Consider the following 16,640-nt stretch of genomic DNA (forward strand, 5'->3'; position numbering starts at 1 on the left):
TTTTTTATGTTTGGTGTGGAATTATATCCAATTTGGCTTTAGGACAATTCTTTCTGTGTTTTTTCATTTAAGATAAATCTAATGAAGATAATAATAACAAAGAATTTGTGTTTGCAATCATTTTCAGGAAGAAACAGAATTGCAGGGGTGTCAATACTTTTGGCCACAACTTTTTGCCAGGCCCACTAAATATTTGGCCCTGATAAAATGAAAAAAAAAAAAACCCTATACTTGCCTGCTGTGTTGGCACTCGTGGTTCCGGAGCTCCCGTGTGGTTGTTGTGGCACATGGTGCCTGGCGCCGGCCTCACTGTCTCCGCCTTTGTACGGATTGAACATGAAGAGGAAGTCAGATCAGCTGCAGCCCTGACTTCCTCTTCATATTCAATTCGTATGAAGGTGGAGACAGTGACACGTGGTGCCAGGCGCCAAATCAGCGCTGGTGTAACAACATTGCTCAAGAGCTCCGGGACCGCGAGTGCCAACACCGTTGGAACGGCACCGGCACGAAAGGCGAGTATATATTTTTTATTTTATGAGGGCCAAACATGTAGTTCACAAAGGGGTTGTACTCGTAGTGGACAACCACTTTAATTGGGTGGAAATTCCTTCGGCTGCTCAGCTCGTACAGCCTCTGTTCAGATCTTGGAAGCTTCCTCTCCTGCTCTGCATCAATCACATAGATTGGTGTCAGACAGGCGGAGAGAGGGTCGTTATTTCTGTTTGTCAACGTTATCCTCCATCATGGGAAGCTGCCTCCAGACTATAAGATGCGCACATTTTTTAACAAGAATTTTTCTTATTAATAAATTAGCCTTAGGCCATGTTCACACCTTCACTATTTGGTCAGTATTTTACCTCCGTATTTGTAAGCCAAAACCAGGAATAGAACAATCAGAGGAAAAGTGTAATAGAAACACGTCACCACTAGTGATGAGCGAGTATGCTCGGAGATTTCGTTTTCGTCACCTCCGCTGCATGATTCACAGCTGATAGACAGCTTGAATACATGTGGGGATTCCCTAGCAACCAGGCAACCCCCACATGTACTCAGGCTGGCTAGCAGCCGTAAATCATGCAGCTTCGTCAACAAAAACTAAATCTCCGAGCAGTTACAAATACTCGGAGACCAGCCAAGCATGCTCGGGAAAACCAGTACACTCGCTCATCACTAGTCATCACTTCTGTATTTCTCACCCATTTCACATTTTGGCTTCTAAATACTGATGTAAAATACTGACCAAATACTGAATGTGTGAACATAGCCTCATATTCCGAAAAATATGGCATCGTTCTTTAAATTCATTTACCTTAACCCCTTCATGACCTTGGGATTTTTCGTTTTTCCGTGTTCGTTTTTCACTCCTCTCCTTCCCAGAGCCATAACTTTTTTATTTTTCCATCAATTTGGCCATGTGAGGGCTTATTTTTTTGCGGGACGAGTTGTACTTTTGAACGACATCATTGGTTTTAGCATGTCGTGTACTAGAAAACGGGAAAAAAATTCCAAGTGCGGTGAAATTGCAAAAAAAGTGCAGTCCCACACTTGTTTTTTGTTTGGCTTTTTTGCTAGGTTCACTAAATGCTAAAACTGACCTACCATTATGATTCTCCAGGTCAGTACGAGTTCATAGACCTAACATGACTAGGTTATTTTTTACCTAAGTGGTGGAAAAAAAATCCAAACTTTGCTAAAAAAAAAAAAAATTGCGCCATTTTCCGATACCCGTAGCGTCTCTATTTTTCATGATCTGGGGTCGGTTGAGGGCTTATTTTTTGCGTGCCGAGATGACGTTTTTAATGATAGCATTTTGGTGCAGAAACATTCTTTTGATCGCCCGTTATTGCATTTTAATGCAATGTCGTGGCGACCAAAATAACGTAATTCTGGTGTTTCAAATTTTTTTCTCACTACGCTGTTTAGCGATCAGGTTAATGCTTTTTTTTAGTTGATAGATCGGGCGATTCTGAGCGCGGCGATACCAAATATGCGTAGATTTGATTTTTTTTATTGAGTTATTTTGATTGGGGCGAAAGGGGGGTGATTTAAACTTTTATATTTTTTTAACTTTTTTTTTTACTTTTGCCATGCTTCAATAGCCTCCATGGGAGGCTAGAAGCAGGCACAGCACGATCGCCTCTGCTACATAGCAGCGATCTGCCACAGGGTGGCGCTCACAGCTGCAGCGATCAGTAACCATAGAGGTCTCAAGGACCTCTATGGTTACAATTCTGAAGCATCGCCGACCCCCGATCATGTGACGGGGGTCGGCGATTATGTCATTTCCGGCCGCCCGGCCGGAAGCGGTAGTTAAATGCCGCTGTCTGCGTTTGACAGCGGCATTTAACTAGTTAATAGGCGCGGGCAGATCGCGATTCTGCTCGCGCCTATTACGGGCACATGTCAGCTGTTCAAAACAGCTGACATGTCCCGGCTTTGATGCGGGCTCACCGCCGGAGCCCGCATCAAAGCAGGGGATCTGACCTCGGACGTACTATCCCGTCCGAGGTCAGAAAGGGGTTAAATAGAGCAAAAGGGTGCATGCTGGACAACCACCCATGTTAATTTCTCCTAGCCTTCTTACAACAGCCTTAACATATACATATTCTGTCCACATAGCCATTTGCGGGCTTGATTATTGTGGAATGACTTGCAGTTAACAGCACTTATTTTATCTTGAAATGTACTAAATGAGGCCGGCATCACACTAGCAGTATTTGGTCAGTATTTTACATCAGTATTTGTAGCCAAAACCAGGAGTGGGTGATAAATGCAGAAGTGGTGCATATGTTTCTGTTATACTTTTCCTCTATTTGTTCCACTCCTGGTTTTGGCTTACAAATACTGATGTAAAATACTGACCAAATACTGCTAGTGTGATGCCGGCCTAACAGGGAAAAAAATTCCAAGTAGGAAAAAGTGCCCAAAAAATGCAATTTCAACACTGTTTTCTGAGTATCATTTTTACAACATTAATTGTATTTTAAAAATGACCTGTCAACACGCATGATTCTCCATTTCTGTGCAATTATGGTGATATGAAAATTGCAGAATAATAGCATAGTAATGAAAAAAAAATAATTCAGATGTTTGTTAAAAAAAAGGTTGGCTTTTTGTCGCCATTTTCCAAACCCTCTAATGTTTTTACTTTTCCATCAATGTAGCTGTTTGAGGTCCATGTTTCTGCATGCTGACATGATATTTTGCGAGTGCTGCGCAGGTTCAGAATGGTATTAATCTGCAGATTAAGTCCATATCTAAAAGCTAATGGCGGTTTTTCTCATGACTGGTTCCCATTAAGGCTGTGTGCACACAACAGCTTTTTCAGGTGGATACATTCTGAAAAAGCACTAAATAAAAGCTGAAAAGAATGCACATGTCCACTGCAAACCGACGTTTGTGAATGTGTTCAGTCTTGTTCGCTTCTTTCAACTACTTCAGGTTTCCAAAGACTTCAGGTGACTTTTGCTTGCTTAATTAATTCAATACAAGTTTAACATAAAAAGCCAGTGGCAAAGCACGCTGCCAAAAAAACACACTAAACAGATGCTTTAAGGCAAAAGACGTGGGCATGTCCTGAAGAATATGTAATAAGCAGGCACTGGGATGCAGTAACACAGATGCTGCAGAGCAGGGATAAACTATAGTTAATTATTTTACAGTGGGAAAACTCCTCACAGGGACATAGTAGGGTAAACAAAGGGTACAAAGGTAAAAACTGAATAAACGTTGGTTAACTAAACAGCCTCTTGTTAACGGTGACTCTGTAGCCTGTCTCTCTCTGAAGGCCCCGTGAACCGCAGAATGTCGGCGGTGTTCGGTGTAATGTATGTTGGCGTCCTCGCCTAGCACACGGTCCTTCTTTTGGCTGCAGCGGGCGGTCTCCGGTTCTACCCGCTGAGCCCCTAGTCCATATATTTGTGGAGTAAGAGAGTAGAGCTCTCCACAAGATTCCTCTGGTGCTGGTCTCTGAGCAGCCGCTGTGACCTGAAAGGGCTGCGCTGCAATGTTTTACCCGTGTGCGCCTCTCTGGATATCGGCCGGCACCCAACGGACGTCTGTACTGCGATGTTCCGTCGATCGCTCGTTCCTCTGAGCGCCCGCCAGTTTCGGTGAGTCCCTCACTATGCCGCCCTATCTCTTCACGCCATGGCCTGTTGCTCCCCTCTCAGCGTTTGCGGTGTGTACCTCGTCAGTGTTCTGGCAGGAAGACCGCTTCCATTGCCACACAACCCATTTTACCTCACACTGACTGGCGATGCTCCTTTCACCCTGCTCACTGGCTCGCTCCGGCTGCAGTCTCGTTCCCCCAGGAACAGGAGGTTTAGTCCCAGCAGTTCCTGACCCAGCGCTTCAGCAGATCTGGCAACCCCGTCTTCTCTTCTACACATATTCCTCTTTAAACACTTGTTAGGTTTGCACGTCTTAAAGACATCAGGTGCACATACCATAAATGTCTCTGAACGCTGCTGTTAGGATCAGATGTCGGCGATTTAACATGGCCAGCATCAACCACGTGTGGAAGGAACTTGGCTTCTTCACTTTTTCCATACTTACGGACCACAGCGGAATGTTCAGTTACGCCCATGTATGATGGGGTAAAGGCTATTGACCTTTTGCACCCTTACTTTTTCCATTGTATTATGCACCAAGAAAAAAACAAAACACTTTTTTTTGTATTTGCCTTTATTTGGTATACCCTTATTATATCAGCTGCTTGCATGCAATACAAAGCATTGCCAGCTGCTCGATGCTGTTGAGTGTAAATTAGGAGAGCTATGCTTATTGTAGGATCACTTTCGAGCTCCTCCTTCTCCTCGTGGAACATAAATCTAAACTCAATTCTGATCATAACAAATTGGAATAAAAAATGAGCTTTGATTTGTATTCAGGGGAAGACTAGTGACTGAACTGACATGTTGTCAGGTTTGCATGCTACTCAATGCCATTTATTGTCAATGTATTGTAAAATATGCAAGCTATAAAAATAAAACAACATTTTATTACAACAACTACAATTTTTTTTTTTACATAGGACATAAACACATATAAATGCAATAAAAACTATAATAAGTGTAAGATTGCACTTACTGAGTGTATTGGGGGACACTCATTTGGCAGCGGATTAACATAGTCAGGCACGGGTTTTCACTTTAACAGTCCATGTGGTTTATTATGGAGTCATAAGCCACAGAAATATGAACAACAAGCAAACAGTCTTTACATCAATCTTCACATCATAGTATACAGCTTTGATACGCGGTCACTAAACACGCCGAACGTCTGTGTCCAGTTATCGTGGGTGACCGCACGCCATACAGTTCATTAGTGTCCATGGAGCACAACAGGCACCAACACACGACATTACGGTTGCAGTCTCTAATCGTGCTGGACCTTACTCCGTCCAGTTACCATGGGTGACTGCACGGTTCCCCATACGCTGGGTTACCTTCCAGGAGATCCTGCTCCATAAGCTGACTCCTGTCAGTACTCTCTCTCTCAGGAAAGCTGCCGAACTGGGATCACCGTCCAGGGCAATGCCTTGCTCACCAGGTCACCTGAAGGTCCAGATCCTCAGATGGGCTGTAGCTTCCCCAAACGCAATGCCACCACGGACTCTGCACACGCGTCCTCTCTGTGTGCTATTCAGGACGTCCATCCCCATCTGGGACCGTCTAACACACAGGCCCCCAGGTCCAAGGCTTCCCCCATGTGCTCTTCAGGGATCTAGTCCTACTCCCAGGACCTCCCAACACAGAGGCCCTGCAGGACCTGGCATACAGATTACTCAGATCCATCCATCTTTCCCCATGTGACCCACATGGTCACATTATATGCTTGTAGCCACTCCCATAGGTGGGAGGTGTGTGTGGCTAGTTCAACCATTACAGCTACAGATATGCCTCCATGCATATCCTGAGGAGCACATGCAGCGCCCCCTAGCTGTAACAGGGGTCACTGCATCACATAAGGTTTCTGCAAATAAAGTGTGTTCATTGTATAGTGAAAAACTACACAATTGTTATGACCTCTGCTTGTACTCATTGCATGAGATAAAACGTTTTCTCAGGACATATAATGATGACAGAGGTCTTTAGCTCATTACACTCAGTATACAAGCTCATGGTTTGGGTATACTGCACATTTCAGTACCTGCATTGCAAAGTGTGAAATTCAGGTAAAAATCTGCAGACTGAACATGCGCTTACTGTACAGTTGCCAGCTGCCCTTTTCTGTAATAGAATTGTCCGCTTGTGTGATCGCCACATTAAATGGACATACGATATTTCTTAACTTCTGAAAGTAAACAATGAAGGTTTGAAATAGAAGAGTGTAAGTCGGGTTCTTGAAAATGGCGGGAAAAATTTGATGGACAAATCATGCTAGAGAATTGTATTAGCATTTTTAATGCAAGGTGAATATGCTATATTTGACAATATAAATTAGAATGATTGCACATTGATTTTGATTGAATGAAGACTCGGGAGGGATTTTCATTTATTTTTTTAGTGGGACTAGTAGTTTTAGTTTTTACTATTTTGTGCTAATTATACTTCACCGATACTTAATTTTATTAGAGTAAAAGCAAAAAACAAACAAATTCTCTTCTTTTTTTTTGCCCTGTTTATCGCAAACCAAAATAAAGGGAATATATAGTATATAGGTTGTTGCATCCATGGGGATGAAGAAATGCCTATGGGTTATTTTACTGTATGGTTACAGAATGTAATAACACTATAAGTTTCTGTGTATTTGATTTTATTTTGTTTTGTATGTATTCTGATAAAGCTTTATATTTATTAATAATATGCCGACATTGCAATCAGTTGTTCTCATTGCGTTGTCAAATACATATACAGTCATGTTGGCACCCTTGAAATTGTTCCAGACAATAGTGTTTATCCCAGAACATTATTGCAATTACACATGTTTTGTTACACAAAGAAAATAAACATGTGTTTAACAGAGAAAAAAAGGCAAATTGGACATAATTTCACAGAAGACAGCAAAAATGGTCATGACAAAATTGTTGGCCCCCTCACCTTAATAACACAGTCAAGGCACCCAGTTCAAGAGGGAGCAAAAAAAAAAAAAAACCCAAACATCTTTCAACCGCCACCATATTTGACTGTAGGTACTGTGTTATTTTCTTTGTAGGCCTCATTTCGTTTCCGGTAAACAGTAAAATGATGTGCTTTACCCTAAAGCTCTATATTGATCTCGTCACTCTTCAAGACGCTTTCCAGAAGGATTTTAGTTTACTCACGTACATGTTGCCAAACTGCAGTCTATCTTTTTTTATGCCTGTGTCAGCAGTGGGGTCCTCCTGGGTCTCCTGCCACAGTGTTTCATTTCATTCAAATGTCGACAGATTGTTCGCTCTGCACCCAGAGAAAAGTTTGAATTTATTTGGAACTTGAATTGTAAACTTCTTGATTATGATGTTCACCGTGGACACAGGAACATCAAGATCTCTGGAGATTGACTTCTTTTTGTAACCTTGAAATTTTGAAATTGTTCAACAATTTTGCTTCTCAAGTCCTCATACAGTTTTCTTCTCCTCTTTCCATTCTCCATGCTTAGTGTGGCACACACAGACACACATTGCAACGATTGAGTCAACTTCTCCCCTTTATATCTGACTTCAGGTTTGATTTTCACATTGCGCACACCTGTTACTTGCCACAGGTGAGTTTGAACGAGAATCACATGCTTGAAACAAAGTTGTTTACCCACAATTTCGGAAAGGTGTCAACAATTTTGTCCAGCCCGTATTTGGGGTTTTGTTGAAAATTATCTCCAGTTTGCTTTCCCCCCCCCCCCCTTTTTTTTGTTTTGTGTTGATCCAATACACACAAAGGAAATAAACCTATGGATAACAAAACAAAATACCGTACTTCATTTTCTGGAACAATTTCAAGGGTGCTAACACATTCGGCAATGACTCTATATAAAATGAAACATGAGACACCTGTATTAATCAAACATTAATATTAATGGAGGACACAGATCTCATGTCTGCTGGCTACGAATATGGAAGCTATGAGGTGCACAGTCTTTAAAATATTAGTCCTATATTCTAGATCTTTGATATAGATCTGATCACCGTGACTCTTACTGATTGTGAGAATGAAGGCGCTTGCGTAGCAGCCTGTTTGGAATTTTTGCAGATGCAGAAACACTATTATTTGTGTGCGTACAGTGCAAGATAATTTCCCAAACCATCATGTAACCACAAATTTTAAGATTTTTAATGGATATCTAATGAATATAAACCCATTTTAAGGCTATGCTCGTATGATGAGCTTTTGATGATGCAGCTTTTCTGCACCTAATACGTAAATTAGGTTACTTGCGACTTTTCATTGTGTTTTTGGTGCGTTTTTTTTCGTGCATTTTACTGCGTTTTTGATTCTACGGTTTTTGTCTCTTGTTGGGATGTCATGCTTTTAAATAAAGCTGCTTTGCTTTTGATACTTCCTGGTATTTGGCTTTGACAAAACTTTATTGATACAGTCACATGCGGATTGCATGCGTTTTTTCTGCATTTCCACAACTGATGTGCGTTTTTTTTACCTGCGGATTTTCCGAATGTAATGCGAATCTATGGAAAAAATCCACACAGAAAACTGTGTATCGGCAAGAGAAATTGACATGTTGGGGATTTAACGCATGCACTGCAAGTCAGTTTACACTGAGTAAAGAAAAAAACAAATTGGGATTGAGATTTCTATAAATCCCATCCACTTTGCTGTAACTGTAACACGCTGCTTTTTTTGCACAGTGAAAATACAGTATGCAGCATCATATACTCATTGTGGGAACATGGTCTGACAATATGTGATAAGTGGAGCATGCGCCAGAATGGTAGCAGTCCTTACTCAGCAGATGTCCTCTCTGGCTCATATGAGCAAACTATTACCCTTCTTCACCCATTTTGTGGCATCCAAATGACCTAATTGGGTAAAATGAATTTAAACAAAGAAAAAAAAAATGTACAGGCACATCATCCACATAAATCACATTTTAGAGGGCTGGACAAGTGTATGCTGATGGCGATACACATGGTGCAAAACAAATCAAGACCATGTTTGCTGATGTATGCTCGCTGAGTCCCCTTAAGACTGCAATGGCCGCTTGTATGAAATGAGATATGATCTTTATTCAATGAGCAGTGCTTGGTAAAAGTCCAATATTTTCTACTGGTCTCTCTTGATAAGACAATCACTTTAAATTTGGCAACACTTCACACCTGATTTATTTATCTGTGGAGGATGAAAACTGATGACTTATTATTGTATACCTGTTTTATATTTTTGGTTTAAAGAGAACTTGTCAACTCCCAAAACACTATTAACCTGCAGATGTAGGGTTATTCCTCTCGGCAGACTCTGGCTTTCAGTCATAGAGACACTGACAGTCATCCCTGCACTGATATGTGGTAGAGACGGCTGTCAGTTAATGTGCCTAAGTGTAGTCACAGCCGCCGCTCACTGTGTACTGAACGGTGACTGTAGCCGCCCAGACCAGGCCATGCCTCTATGACCAAAAACTCAAGGCTACGGTAGTTGAGTTTTTAGTGTGGTTGTCGGACAACTTTATTACTCTATTAACTTGAAGATTAACTCCATGACGTGAATAGCGTTTAGGCACATGACTTGTTCCCTTTAAACCCTCCTTACAATAATTTTAATCTAGCTGAATAACCTCTATATTAATGCTAATAAACATGGGATATGTTGGGTTAAGTTCACACCACCAAACTGATTTCCATCAGGAACAGAATAACGGAACTCATGGCAAGGAGAGGTTGGTAAGGTGAGAGGCCGCACCGCCAGACAAATCCCAATTACTTAAATAGGGTCTCTTTTCTTTCAATAAGGTAGCTGGCCATTTACCAGAATAAAATAGTACAGCAAGTTGTTCTATTAATCCTAGAGAGAATGACCATCTTGCCTAGCACATAGTAGTATACTGTCCGTATAAAATAGTCCCACACAGTATATGATAGCCATACATGTGTTACGTGCATTTTGCGGTCTCTTCTGTCATGTATATCAGCAGCACCTAATTATTCTCTATTCATCCAGAAAAAGAAAACTTGAGGAGAGGAAGGCAAGAGCAAGAAAAAGAAGGGCCAGGCTGAAGAGGAAACTGCAGAAACAGAAACAGAATGAGCAGAAGGCACTTCAGCAGCAAGAAAACTGTCCTGAAGAAGAAGAGGAGGACACAGAGGAATGGCAAGAAAGGAAATTGGTTCTTGCCCAGAGGCGTCTAGAGTCAATCAAGCTTCTTACTGCTATCTTGGATAAAGTTAATGTGAGTCCTGCAGGTGCCTGTGACGGGTAACAGATAAGTTTCATCCAGATGTTTGGTGGCTGTAGAGTTCTGAAATGATGAGATTGTGATATTTTGTGGTTTGCTATGTCATGCATGAAGTTTACGGAGTTGTCCGACAAATGTTTTTTTCGGGGGTGATTTTAAAATATTAAAGCGAGACATACTCGCCTTCCTGCACACCGCAGATCCAGTACCGGCCTTTCCAGAGATCATTACAAGTTCCAGAAGTGATGTGAGTTCCGTTCAAAAGTCACATACCCACTACATCATGTAACTGGATGCAGCGATCAGTTGACTGCCATGTTTCACTAGTGACGCGCTCTTTTATTCCCCTGACCGCTGCAGCTGAATAGAGCAGACCGCTGCAGCAGTCTGTACTGTTTCCGCAGTTGTGCTGGAAGGTGAGTATGCCTCCAAATAAACTCAGAAAAACAAAAATAATTCCCGAAAGTATTGGAAAAATGTCTAACATTAGAACCTCCCACCCCGATAAAAGATGTACTTTATTATGACATTTAAAAGTAGACACAAAATATATTAAATTACTAGGCTGGCAAAGTTATTAGGGTGATCACAATGATAAATCGCAAACCAAACCAGCATATAAATACAAGATAAACATACAGATGTAACCTCATATTGGAAGGTGACGGTGATTAAACGGATGAGGCCTGAATATATAAACATGCCAGTCAATGGCTCACTGTGGAAAAATCCCTACAATCGCCCTACCTAACCATGGAGGTTAGCATGCTAAATAAGCACTCAAGAAAGGAGCCCCCTTCTCACCGTTGTCTCGCCCTAGGGGTCCCTAGAGCGCACTAGTAAAGAAACTCCTGTAGACAACATATATTCAAAAATTGTAAAGTGACATAACAAGACATCCACCGAATCATGGATAAAGAGTGACTATCACCTAGTGTTTGCATCTATAGCCTGGAGATATACAAGACACTATTATAGCCAAACTGTAAAAAGGCAAACTAAAACATGCCTTTTATGTGAGAGCAAGTAAACTCAACAGTGGATAATGAACCAGGATCCACAAAAGTGAGCCTGTTACAAAGTCACATAGAAAGCATAACAGGTAGGCTTCCAAATAGCAGTTAATGAGGATATCATACAAAAATACAATAAAACCCCGTATAGCTACAAATCCATTAAGATCTCAACACGTTTCCCTAATGGAGTGATGATGCATGGATATTATGCGGTATATTTTTCTATGTAATATGATGGCAGCATGATGTAGGAACAGAGGCTCTGATTCTAGCGATGTGTCACTTGGCTGATTGGGTGGAGTAGTTGTGAGAAATCTCTGTTTTCTCTGCTGCAGATCTAGCAGTGCTCCGAATGCTGAGCTGTGTATAACCTGGCTCACCCACACTGCGTTCAATCTGTGCATGCGCCGCCTCCATTTTCCCAAAACCCACCACAGCCCAGGGCCTGCAGCTTCACACCGCCGGGACATTTGGTGTTCCCAGGGTCCATAGCATCACCCCACTCCTGCCACCGCCGGCCTCCTCCAGCAGCCACCTGCCTCCTGTGACCCTGCTCTACCCCACCTTCCCGGAAAGCTACTGTAAAATCAGACTTTGACGCACCTTTTTATTTAAAAAAACAAGTTTTCCTATTTTCCTCCAAAAAATTTGAAGTGCATCTTATAGTCGGCAAATTACAGTATATTTATACATATAAATGAGATCTCTTCTGAGGCGTCTTTTTTTTTTTCTAAGCTAAACAAGACCAACTTTTTCGAATTATCATCATATGAGAGGCTTTCCATCCCTTCCACACGTTGTTCTGAACTTTTTTTAACCACTAAAAATATAAGAAAAAACCCTTAGACCTTTGGTATGACCATAATCCTTCTAATTCATGCAAGAATATTACCAGGTGACTATTACTCCCCAATGACAGCCATAAAAAGGAAATCCATAAATCAATTGTGAATAGTATCGCTCAAAACTACAACTTGTCTGCATAAAACTAAAGTCAATAAGGTTATGTCAAACAAGAAAAAGGAGAAAAAAATACAAAAGAGCTATTAAAAAAAAAAAAAAAAAAAAAATCGCCAGGTCTTGAAAGGGTTAAAGCAGTCAGTTGGGCTACTGTGCCATTCACACACAAAGCTGAAAATGTGCTAAGTGTATTTCCGTTTTAGGGGTTTTCTGACAATTAAAGCGCCACTCCCGCTGGGTTTTTTTAATTTCAGGAGTGGCGCTAGTAATGTAAGGTGCCATCACCTAGTCTTATGCTTACCCACTGCCGTGTTCAGCTCCTCCTGGCCCCGCTCTGGTCCAAATCTGCCATCTTGTGACCGCAGCTCCTCACTGGCCACGAGTCAGAAGTAACGGTCTTAAGCTCTCATTGTAAATCTATGAGATCCTCATTCTGCCCCTCGTGATTTACATTGAGAAGTGACTTCTGGACCACCCAGCGAACACTGGAGTGATCAAGAGATCACAAACTGCTGGAGACCAACCGGAGCAGCACTGATAAAACATGAAGATGATGGCTCATAAGGGCAATGTAGTGCAGCGGGATTGGTGCAGTGCAACAGATAGGCAGGGACCACATCGAAGTTCAAAGCAAAAGTCTTTAATGTCCAAAAGCTCACAAAAGAAAGGCAAATGGCATCCTCCGGATCGCCGCCGGGGAGTCAAGACAGTCCATATCCAAGACCGGTTGATGTGTGCGACTGCACCACCATGTCACGCTGAGGGGGGCAGGTGTTGTTGCTTCCTTTGGCTCCATGTTCCTTCACACAAGCCGGATGTTGCAGAGCCACCTGCTCTGCAGTTTGCAAACCAATACTGACCCACCCAACCCTTTGCTGCAGAGATTTTAAAGGGAATCTGTGGCCATGGGCCACTTGTAAGACCCGGCTGGAGAGAGTGAACCGCACCACTACCATCCTGTAGTTCGCTCCAAAAAATAAAAGCCCATGCCCTGTTTTCTTAAATCTGCCTTGGCCAAATAGCTTGCCCAAGACCAAACTTACTTTTATTCTGCAATGCACTCCAGTGGCCTTAATATGCTTCCATGCGCATCCTGGGGGACACACAGAGACCTTCGCATATGATCCCCCTCACAGCTGGGAATTTACATTAGTGATGATAATCCAACACTGCAATAAAAAAACTCGCCTGATTGGTTCTTTAAAAAAAATACAAAAAAATACTTATATACGGTAAGTCCATATTGTTAAAAATAATAAATAGTTATTGGTTACATTAGAACAAAACCCACTTGCGATGTCATGTAATTCTGGCAGCCAATTACTGGCTGATGCTGTGTTGTCACAGACAGCACATCGGCTCTGGCGGCAGGAAGCCGCTGTTCTGGAGGGCTTGGTTATATGTGTGATTGGTTACATGTGTTAATGCTTCTACGTGCTCTTCTGCTAATGTTTTGGGTTGGGCCGGGGGGCAGTGGGGAAAATGCCCCCTGGGCTGCTCATTCAGCAGCTGTGCAGGGCCACCTGTTACTTGTTTAGCACTGCTTGATGGCTGTCACTTTCACAGACATGATTACGCTCAGCCAGGCTGTGTCTGCTAGCAGTGACGCAGCTGGGCTGGTACACAGCAAAATTAAAGTCGCAGTGCCGGCCCGGCTGCATCACTACCAGAGATGAGCGAATTTGCTCGGGTTCCCTCTTATATAGCTTGCCGAATAAGAGGGAACCCGAGCAAATACGCTCATCTCTAATCGCTAGCAGCAGACACAGCCGCACAGTGCACTGCGCATGGCCATGTCTGTGAAAGTGACGGCTTCAAGCAGCACGCCCTGCACAGGGGAGCGAGGCTTGTTACTAGATTCCCCATATTAAAAATATTTCTAATGTGTCCGTATGTCTGTGTGTGTTCGTGTATGTGCAGCGCCCCCAAGGGCTAGGGGGAACTCTGTACCGGGTCCTTCGGTTCTCAAGGGGGATGTCACGGTGGTTGACCCAGTCCGTGGCCCTCGGGAGGTCCGTTGTAAAGGGGCTAAGGTCTTTAAAGTATGTGAAGTATGTCCCCAGGGCTTCCCAGTGTATAGATGGTGGATGGTGTAAGGTGCAGTGTAGAACGAGGACACAAGGTTGCAGTCTCTTTACCTTTTACTGAAGGCTTCAGCATCCACAGTCCAGAGCACCAGATCACAGGGCAGCCAGAGTCCGGCTGGTTTGGAGGCAAATCCAGAGTCCCCTTATAACAGGTGGAAATCAGTAGCCTTCCTCTAGCACCTGGGTGTTGTAGTACCTTATTGCTGAGCCTCTCATAAGGTCCTCCCAACTGTTGTAGATGTTCTAGATGTTATGTCTCTCTCTGTCCCCCAGATGGATAGGACAAACCCGTATGACTGGTGGCCTGAGGCTTTTTACAGGGACTCTAGCATGCCCTGGCCCCCACAAGTTGCCACCGTTTCTCCTGGGTATAGGGCGGATCAGTAACTTGAAATTAGCTGTCCTGCCGGTCTCTGGAGCAAGGCATAAAGGACTGTTGCTCCCTCGGTGTTCCGGCTACCGGATCCTGCACCTCAGAAGGAGGCAGCCTGTGCAGGGCAGAACTCCTTCTGATTTCATCTCCTTTTGCTATGACTTCTCACACTTTACAATACAGTTCTCTGTTCGTGTCTCTTTCTTAGGATGCTGCCACACATGGGGCAGGCGCAGCTCCGTGGCCTTCTGTCTAGGCCTGACAGGATCCCACCCCTGTCAGGAACCAACTACCTGAGCGGAGCCTAGATAGCAACTGTCTGGGAGAAGCCCAGCGAGCTTCTGACTAACTTCCTATTCAGACCACCAGTTTTACCTAATTGTGAGACGTGCCCTAATAAATAAGAGCATAGCTCCCCCTGGTGGACTGGAGTGTGAAATGTGTTGGTGTTACCTGGTAGTGAGATCTCCTTTATTGCCTCCAAACGTAACATTACTCCTCCCCCCAGAGGAGAATGATATTACTGCAACGACCAGGACCCTGGGGAGCTGCACTTGCTGTGTATATCTGTGATTTGTCTGTTTTATATGTATTTTTGTGAATATGTCTTCAAATATTTTTATGTGTACGTATGCCTGTATGTGTACATATCTGTGCATATGTTTGTCTATGTCCGTGTCTGCGTGTGTATGTCTGCTTACCATGTGTCCATGTCTGTGTATTGTATGTGTGCATATCTGCATACCGTGGTCAAACATGTTTGCATACTGTGTGTGTGTGCGCGCGCATGTCTGCGTACTGTGTGTATGTGCATGTCTGCGTTTTTGGAATTGTATGTATTTTTGTAAGATCCTTGTATGTAATAGTGTATCGTTGTGTGTAACATTTGTATGTTTGGGGCACATTTACTAACTCTATAAGCGCTGGTTCACATCTGTGTTATGGATTTCCATTTGTCTTTCCACGTTTAGGAATACACAAGGGAAATTAACCCCTTTGTGCAGCTTGACATTACTATGTCACCATAGGGATGTGCTTGTTTGGATAGTGTTCCTGAGCTGAACCCGCTCCATACCAGGCAGATGTAACAGCAGTGATCAGAGCTTGCTTTAAATGCTGCTGTTTTAAGTTTTGAAATGCCCTTGTCAATCACTGTCAGCAGCATTTATATGTCGCACTCACATGCTCCCATCAGCCCCCTGGAAGGCAATTGCAGGATTTTGATGGGTTGTCATGTTTTGCTGCCAATTTGGTTGTTCTATGAAGCCCAGCCTGAGGCTTCGCTTTTTTGAAGATGTCACAAAGTGCCGTAATATTATGACCTTGCACCGCATCTATGACAGGAAGCGGAGTGGCATCAGGGCGAATAAAATTTAATTTTCTCCCTGTAGCCAACGCTTTTCCAGTACGCTGGCTAACCAGGCTTTACATGCTATTTACCTGCAGATTAACCCTATATCTGCAGATAAATTGAATTTCTCGGGGTGACAAGTTCCTTTTAAAAAGGTGTCCAGTACACTTGTGGGATTTCACTCTGACTCCTAACATTGTGTAATGTACTATTAGGATTTGGATGTTTTCTCACACTCTGTGCTCGTCACATTGCCGCTCCATGTGCAGTGTGCATAGACACAATCACTTGTCACCTGCTTTCTTTTATGCTTCTCTCATTGCTTTAATTGATAAAAGTAGAAAAGAAAGGTTGGCACCAGATTGTAAGTAATTAAACTGCATAAGGAGCGGTGATGTGACGAGGGCAGAGAGCGTGAAAATAGGTGAATCCTAAAACAAAATCAGAATATTTTTTTAAGGTAAAAATACGGTTTACAAAAACTTTTTTTGAAGGTGGTGTGCAAATGGGCCTCACTATATAACTTT

At 42.8% G+C, this 16,640-nt stretch overlaps 1 protein-coding gene across 2 annotated transcripts in view; it reads left to right on the forward strand.

Annotated features, from left to right (window-relative positions):
• The window catches only part of LOC138662005 (A-kinase anchor protein 17B-like), a 58,946-nt gene that overhangs the window by 27,970 nt on the left and 14,336 nt on the right, over positions 1–16,640 (forward strand). For both annotated transcript variants that reach the window (XM_069747088.1, XM_069747089.1), the window contains exon 4: positions 10,092–10,320. In XM_069747088.1, the coding sequence (XP_069603189.1) occupies positions 10,092–10,320 (229 nt within the window). The remainder of the gene's footprint in view (positions 1–10,091; positions 10,321–16,640) is intronic.

The sequence above is a fragment of the Ranitomeya imitator genome, chromosome 2 (assembly GCF_032444005.1).
Source record: "Ranitomeya imitator isolate aRanImi1 chromosome 2, aRanImi1.pri, whole genome shotgun sequence".
Taxonomy (NCBI): Eukaryota; Metazoa; Chordata; class Amphibia; order Anura; family Dendrobatidae; genus Ranitomeya; species Ranitomeya imitator.